At 33.5% G+C, this 8,068-nt stretch overlaps 1 protein-coding gene across 4 annotated transcripts; it reads left to right on the top strand.

Annotated features, from left to right (window-relative positions):
- The first annotated feature begins 2,700 nt into the window (after positions 1-2,700).
- On the top strand, positions 2,701-8,068 carry LOC132181455 (uncharacterized). 4 transcript variants are annotated; one of them, XR_009440252.1, is made up of 8 exons: positions 2,701-2,877; positions 3,088-3,216; positions 3,653-3,692; positions 4,665-4,740; positions 4,878-5,078; positions 5,493-5,705; positions 5,790-7,508; positions 7,705-8,068. XR_009440252.1 is itself a non-coding variant. In XM_059594686.1 (8 exons), exons 1-7 carry the CDS (start codon positions 2,835-2,837, stop codon positions 6,144-6,146), a joined length of 1,059 nt encoding a protein of 352 aa, XP_059450669.1. In that variant the 5' UTR covers positions 2,701-2,834; the 3' UTR covers positions 6,147-6,188; positions 6,283-7,224. The 4 variants fall into 4 exon arrangements, 1 of the variants encoding a protein (XP_059450669.1); XR_009440254.1 differs by lacking the exon at positions 7,705-8,068 and having other exon boundaries at positions 5,790-6,366; positions 7,363-7,673; XR_009440253.1 differs by lacking the exon at positions 7,705-8,068 and having other exon boundaries at positions 5,790-6,598; positions 6,729-7,224.

The raw sequence follows: 8,068 nt of genomic DNA, 5'->3' as shown, positions 1-8,068 counted from the left end.
ATTATTGAAAAAATAGAAACTAAAAGTTATATATATATACCTCCTCAAATTATTAGACAATATCTAATTTGCTCCGGGCTTTCAATTGAAACAATGTCTTAAAACTATCAAACAATTGCAATGCACAACATATGTACCAAAAATAACAAATATAACCTTATAACAAATTTAGAAAAATAATAAAAAATAAAATCAGAAAAAACATAAAGGTGACCCACGATTGTAGACCCATGTCACCACTGTCGGGTTTTTGTTTTTTAAGATTTATAAGGGTATTTGTGTTTTTGAGATTTTTAAGGGTGTTTTTGTTTTTGGACAAAAGGGGGACATTAGAATTTTCTAGTAATTTAAAGGAGTACTACTTCAATTAAAAGTTTTGAAAAGACATTGCAATTAATTGATAGTTTGACGAAAATATGTGTAATTTCTTCAATTAAAACTGAAGGAACTTTCGAAAACGAGAAAGAAAAAACAGGGTAATAATTGTATGTTTCGGCAAGAGTAATCTTATTTATTAGACTCTCATACAGCTAAATTGAAGTAACTGTGAAAATCAACCTTCAAATTATTATTATTTTTTAAATAATAGTTGATCCAAGAGGTGATTTTCATTATCATAATTATATATCAATTATATAATAGTTTATTAAATAACATCACTCATTTCACTAATATATTTCCAACTCACTTATGGAAATGATAAATACTAATGAGTAATATTATATGTCATCTAATTATTTTCCTTTCATCCATATAGTTGATGTGACTTGGTCATTTCAACTGAAAAAACTAATATTTATGCACCGAATGCTATGACAATCACGCCACATTAACTTTTATATAAATAGGTCCTCAAGAGGTAGCTCAATCGGCTGGGACCATACCTAATGAAGTGGATGACACTAGTTCAAGTCTCCCTTCTCTTCTTGTGTGGATATGTCAAAAAAAATAAAATTATATAGATAATCCTTAAGGGGTAGCTCAATCGGGAACCACTAGGAGTGTTAAGGCGGTTACGGTTAGCGGTTATTAAATTTTACTAACCGCAACCGCTAACCACAGCTACTAACTGCCGGTTAGCGGTTAGTAAGATAGGTAACTGCCCGCTATAACCACTTTTTCAAAATTTGGCATTTTTTTTTTGGCATTTTTGGGCCTTTTTTTTAAAAAAAAAAATTACTGTAGCATTTTTTATCCTCATTTGTTTTTTTGTATTTTTAATGTCTTCTTGAGCCAAATTGCTATAAAAATAGCCCATATTGAAAAATCAAAAATATTTAACCCCAAATTTACATTTACTTGTACTTTTTTTTTTTAAAAAATCCTTAAATATTAAATCATAACCAGTTAACCATTTTTTTTTTTTAAAAAAAACACAACATATAAAAAAAATTTCAACACAACATATAAAAAAACTATAAAAAAGTTAAACACAACATATAAAATAAAAATTCAAATAAAACATTAAAACTTCGTCAATCCGTGTACATAATATACTCTCATTTGGTCCTCTAACAAATCCTATAGACATCAAAAGAAGAAAAGTTATAAACTTAAACATAATAATATTAAGGCACAAGCATGTACACATATCAAAAAATTGTTAAAAAAATTTGTTCAAAAATTGCTCAATTTCATTTTTCATAAAATGGTTAAAAAATGGTCAAAACAGTGTTCAAAAAATACATTAATACGTTAGCTTGGTGAATTTCCAACAATCAATTGCTTTCATTATGAAAATATTAAATAAATAAATGCTAGAAGATATAAACTATAAAGTTTCAAAAATATTTTATTCAATTACAAACTTATGTCTTTTTAAATTTATATTTTTAGTTTAGCAACTCAATCAATAGTTTCGTTATATGTGGTTATAAGGGTTATCTTAAATGGTTAATTTTTTTTAAAAAAAAATGGTTAAATTTCTTTTTTCAAAAAATGGTAAAAACATTGTTCAAAAAATACGCATTAATACTTCAATTGTGTTTATATGTAATGCATTGTTGATCTCATTATATATGTATTATTTGTTATTATATAATCATATGATTTAATGATCAATTTATCATATGATATAATCATATCAATTATAGCGATAATATATAAATTATTAAAATTAGAATGATAATACATTAATACTTCAATTGTGCTTATAAGTAACACATTATTTAATCCAATGTCAATTATTTAATTTGATATTATACGAATCACATTATCATTGTACATTAATAATAATATAATATGATTAACTTGAATAAAGCATTTGAATTGTCATTGAACATTATCATTGTGATTTAATTATTTAAAACAAAAATGTGATTTAATTATTAATGATCAATATATATATAAATATTATTATAATTATAATTATAAAAATATATTATATAAAAAATGCGGTTAACGGTTAGTAAACACAATAACCACTAACTGCTAACCGGTAGGCGGTTATAGCGGTTAGCAGTTAAGCGATTATAGCGGATATAGCAGTTAACGGTTAACGGACGATTATTAACCGCCTTCCTAGGAACCACGCCTCATGAAGCATAACTCATTAGTTCGAATCCTTCTCCCCAATCTTGTGCGGATACGTTAAAAAAAAAAAAAAAAACTTTGATATAAATAAAAATAATTGGACTATGAAGTGAATCACTTGATACCAACACACATCTATAGTTACCGATCCAAATTAAGCCTGTTGTTATATACTACAACAGCACAACCTTACCGCTGTCCCTGTCTCCCACGAAACCCCAAACACCATAAAATCCCCAATTCTCAATAAATCCTCTCTTATTGCAATTGCATCAATCTCCCCGTCTGTACCTCCATTAGCCATGGACGCTCAGAGAGCTCTGCTAGACGAGCTTATGGGTACAGGTATCTCCCGCTAAACCCTAATTTCCGCTTCCGGAAAGTTTTCACAATTTATTCCAGTTTGCTTTTGTTTGATGTTTATATGGAAAACTGGGTGCATTGAGCGTTGTAATTGAATTTTTGTATTTCTGTTTGATTGGATATGGATGTGAAAGGATGCCTGGTTTCAATTTATTTAACTTTATTTTCGGTTGCTTATGGTGAAATTTTTAGCTCGTAATTTGACGGATGAAGAGAGAAAGGGTTACAAGGAAATTACCTGGGACAGTAAGGAGGTTTGCGCTTGCTATATGGTTCGGTTTTGTCCGCACGATCTCTTCGTCAATACGAGGAGCGATCTGGGTGAGCTGAAATTAAATTTCTATTGGATATTGCTTAGTTTGAGATTCTGTTTGGTTGCTGAGATAACCAAGGAAAATAAAAGATTATTAATTACTTGTGATTTTTGTTTCCCACTCTTTATTTCCAACAAGTAAAGTATTGCCTCTCTGTTTAGGATGAAAGGAAGAATTACTATAATCTTTCCTAACAATACATGTTCTACTGTTATGGTTTTCTAAAGTTGAGGATTCTAATTTAATGTAGCTAATCAGGTTTAATTGGCTCAGTTGCGGAAAGTTTTAGATTCTTTAGCTTCTAGATATTGCTAGAACTGTAAGATAAAACTCAGATTTATTTATTTATTTTCCTGAAATTTATCAGCGACCAAATGGAGCATTTATTTTGATGTTTGATGAGTGTGAGTTTGGCTAATTATCGTTTTTTGTTCATGATTCAGGACCATGCCCTAGAATACATGATCAAAAGTTGAAAGAAAGGTGATTCGTTTTGGATTATTGGTTCTGAATTGTTGTATCTATTGTATTATTGGCTGTGTTTCCCAGATCCTCACTGCATTTACATTGTATGTGTTCACTATGCATGCAATCAGAAAAATGTACTTGTATGCTTGTCAAAATGTATTGTCTTTAATTTGTGAAACATTTTGTTAAATATTGTAATAGTGAGCTTCTTTAGTTCTTAAAGGCTATAACTTTTGAACCAAATGATCGGTTTCTGTTGAAAGAATGTTATCCATCTTGTATTTATATGATTAAGTTTGCTGCTTCTTATGTGTGGGATGGAACATAGGTCTTGCATTATATGCTAAGTTGTTGCTGGTTTTTCCTTTTTGGCGTAACTGATCTAAGCATTATGATCAGATATGTGCAAGGAGAGGAGAATAAATTGTTTGTCTAAGTCTGTGTATCAATTTAATGGGCTGTTTACTTGGGTTATGTTGTGATATCTATGTATGGATTATTCCCCTGATGCACGTTTCATCTGGGAAGTGGAGTTTGGGGTCCTAGAATGATCCAATTTATGGTCTATAAAATAAGTGCTTAAAATGTTGAGCTCATGAAAGATGTCACATGAGATGAAGACTTTAACGTTAAAGGCAAATATTACTTACTTGTATATGTATTATATGTATTTACGTTAGTAGAACTTGAAAGTCTACTTGAAAATTTTGCTCCTTTTATGTCAATTTTTTATTTTTTTTTTATTTTTTTTCCGTTTTAATATCTGATTTTAATAGTTAAAAATGCCGTTTTTGTTGGTAAGCTTTACCATATACACCTGTGCGTACATTTTATGGTCATGTTTATGTGTGTGGTAGTAGAAAATGCATGCCTTACACGTAGATTTCCTTTTCCCCTCCATTTGATGGGTGCTTTGAATATCATGTCTAGTTCACAGCCTGCACTAGAATGGGCGTTAATACCTGTTTTCTATTTTTCTGGCTTTAGTTTTGAGAAGTCCCCAAGACACGAAGCATATGTGCCAAAATTTGAAGCTGAACTAGCTCAGTTTTGCGAAAAATTGGTGCGTTACAAATTTCCTTTAATGCCCCCGCCCTCCCACTCCCCTCGGTTGGCGGCCTATCCCCCCTTTTCAATTCTCCTGTTGCTGATTATGTGGTCTGTCTGTATTTCTTTGTCATATTACTTGCTTTATTGCAGGTGATGGACTTGGATAGAAGAGTTAGGCGGGGGCGAGAACGCCTTGCTCAAGAGGTGGAACCCACCCCAGGACCTCCCTTATCAGCTGAAAAATCTGAACAGTTTTCCGTGCTGGAAGAAAAAATAAAGAACCTGCTGGAACAAGTGGAGGCCCTTGGTGAAGCTGGGAAGGTGGATGAAGCTGAAGCACTCATGAGAAAGGTGATTAGGAATGCCCTAGTGTTTTTGTTAAGCATGAAAAACCTCATCTGATAGTCTCTTGATTGTGTGTGTGTGTGTGAGAGAGAGAGAGAGAGAGATAGAGAGATCTTTACCACCTCCCTTAATACTTCTAATAGTTCCAGGAAGTCAACATATACTTGCAAATTAATGTTTTGAGAGAGAGAGAGAGAGAGAGAGAGAGAGATTTACCACCTCCCTTAATACTTCTAATAGTTCCAGAAAGTCAACATATACTTGCAAATTAATGTTTTGATTCCCTCCATGCTAATTACCACGATCATTAGATTATAAAAGAATTCAAATTTTGCCCAGTCATTTATGTACTGTAGGCTGTATCACATTGAGGTTTCTGGGTATTTAGTGTAAAACTTATTGGTTAACTTTCTTTTACAGGTGGAGGTGCTTAATGCGGAGAAGACAGCCTTGACCCAACAACCTCAGAATGATAAGATGTTGATGCTTGCTCAGGAGAAAAAGATGGCTCTCTGTGAGGTCTGTGGTTCTTTTCTTGTAGCAAATGATGCGGCTGAGAGAACCCAGTCTCACATCACAGGGAAGCAGCACATTGGTTATGGCATGGTCCGGGATTTCATCGCTGAGTACAAGGTGAGTCTCCCGTCAAAAACAATTTGATGGACAAAATCTATTTGTTCTTTTAGTGGCTAAAGAACATGGATTATTGTATTCCAGGATGCTAAGGAGAAGGCAAGGGAAGAGGAAAAATTAGCTAGGGAGAAAGAAGCAGAGGATCGAAGGAAGCAAAGGGAGAAGGATAATGAGAGGAGGAGAAGTGATTCAGGTGACAGGGACAAGAATCATGATCGTGATCGAGATAGGGAGCAAGTTAGATACCGAGAACGAGACAGAGATCGTGAAAGGTCTAGAGACTGGAATGCTAGAGGTAATCGGGATGGAGGAAGAGGGGATTGGAGGTTCAGGAATGGAAGAGATGGAGGCAGGGATAGGTACCGTGATCGGAGCAGGTCACGTTCACCTGATAGGCATGGTCACAGAAGGTCACCTAGAAGTCCAGTTCGTCCGTATTAGTGGATTGTGTCGATAGATTTCTGAGCTTTAAAATTAAATGAGGTAGATTTTTTTTTCTTGAAACTTCTATGAACATGTGTTTGAGTCTCAAGTTATCTTGTCATTGTGGGTGAAATTTTCTTTTCCTATCTCACAGCTTTGTTGATACTATACCATCTACCTTTGTTGAGACTATAACGTCTCCATTTCATCAATTTTTTAAATGGAGAAAAGGGTTGAGGTAGGTATAACTTCATTGTGGTAACTCTTTTCATAATCTATTTTAGGCTTTGGTGGAATTCTTTATATGTGTTGTCTGTATCTGAAACAATGTTTTCAGAGACTCTTATTATTTGGGAGCCATATTGGGCTATTTACTTTGTTCTCAGTATTTTAAGTGGTCAGACTCGAAAATTATTTGCATGATTGACACTGCTGCTGAGAGAGATGATGGTGTTTTTCTCATTTTTGAGGTAACAATTAGACCTGTTTCTATCATCGCAGCTCCCATAGATTGATATTTCCTTGTCAGATTTTCTTTCCCCTTATTTTTCTGGTTGTTAAGTTGACTTAACCCTTATTATCCTATGTTTGACCTCAAAGAACTCTACCAATTTGGAAAAGTTTGGATCATTTACTCGTGCCTTTAAGGTAATCACTTGCAGACTGTCTTAGACATGGTTCATAAATATGATTTGCAGTAGTCTTTCCTCCTTTTTGTAATTTTCTACAAGTTAGGAAGGCTAATTTTTTTTCTCCTATACTCCTGCCATCGCTACTTTAATTTGTGGATCCAAATGATTATAAGGTGCTTGCAGTGTGCCATGAATGGGCGGGCAGTTGTTAATTGGCAATAGACATAAGTGGGATGGTAATCAATAAATTATATTCTTATGCGGAAATTTATTACTCGTTTTACAGAGTTGGGGTTAGTTTTGGAGTTATCAGGATCAGACAGGTATAGGTAATTACTTTGTCTTTGCAGAGTTATTCTTTAGCAGAAATGTTATTCCACTTGCATGAAAATCTACTTCAGTGGGCTGGGATTCAAGGTTACTCCTTTTGGCAAACATTAAACTTGCAATTTTGTGGGTGCCTGGAGGTAACCGAAAATTATAATCTGTAGAGTAGTTTGTTTCTATTTAGTTTGCAGGAAACGGCAGGTAATCTGGTGAACCTTGATGGTCAGATTGCTGCTAGTAAGTAGATATTTTATGCTGAGGAGTGGTTTGTGCAGGAAAATAAACTTACAAATAGTTGCTGCTTGTGGAACTACTAATATTCAAAGAACACAAGAAATGAGAAACCGAATGTAACTACATTTGGATTGGAGGACCGCCGGTGTGACCCTTATCTGCATTTGACAATTGAAAACATTATTAGGTAACTTGGCTAGATTTGAATTGTCTGACACTGTAAAGTATTAGATTAACATTTATTGAAGTAAAATTGTTTTGGAGCAAAGGATATGTCATGGTAATTTTCATATGGCCTTAATTTTTAAATGGAATGAAACCAAATTCCATGATGGCCTTAATTTTCACAATCCCATGTTTTTGTTCATTTCACCTTTTCCAAGGTACCTGTTTATGAGAGATCTGCTACTTAGGAATAAAGACGTGTATCATCAAAAGGAGCTCGCGTGGATGGTATATATTATGAACAGGTAGTCATGTTTTGATTGAAATTTAAAAGAAACCCTGCCCTCATTGATATCTGACCATATATTTGGATCTCTGTTATTTATTTAAAAAAACCCTTATAATTTCTTAGATCCAAACGGTAGAAGTTTGCATAAGATCTATTCCTCCTACTCCTCAAACCCGTCCACTTAAAATGAATGAGATGTAAGCTATATGTAGACTGATTCCTATACCCAGAGCATAAACAGAAACTCTGAGCATGGATACACTATTCTATTCATTGAATCATTTTGTTGTCAA

Source organism: Corylus avellana, chromosome ca5 (assembly GCF_901000735.1).
Source record: "Corylus avellana chromosome ca5, CavTom2PMs-1.0".
Lineage (NCBI taxonomy): Eukaryota > Viridiplantae > Streptophyta > Magnoliopsida > Fagales > Betulaceae > Corylus > Corylus avellana.
The sequence above is the reverse complement of the archived record's forward strand: the minus strand, read 5'-3'. Positions and strand labels throughout refer to the sequence as shown.

Coding starts and splice junctions, on each gene's coding strand:
- LOC132181455 (XM_059594686.1), top strand. CDS start 2,835: ATGGACGCTCAGAGAGCTCTGCTAGACGAGCTTATGGGTACAG. Junction 3,217..3,652: donor CAATACGAGGAGCGATCTGG/GTGAGCTGAAAT, acceptor TTCATGATTCAG/GACCATGCCCTAGAATACAT. Junction 5,706..5,789: donor ATTTCATCGCTGAGTACAAG/GTGAGTCTCCCG, acceptor ATTGTATTCCAG/GATGCTAAGGAGAAGGCAAG.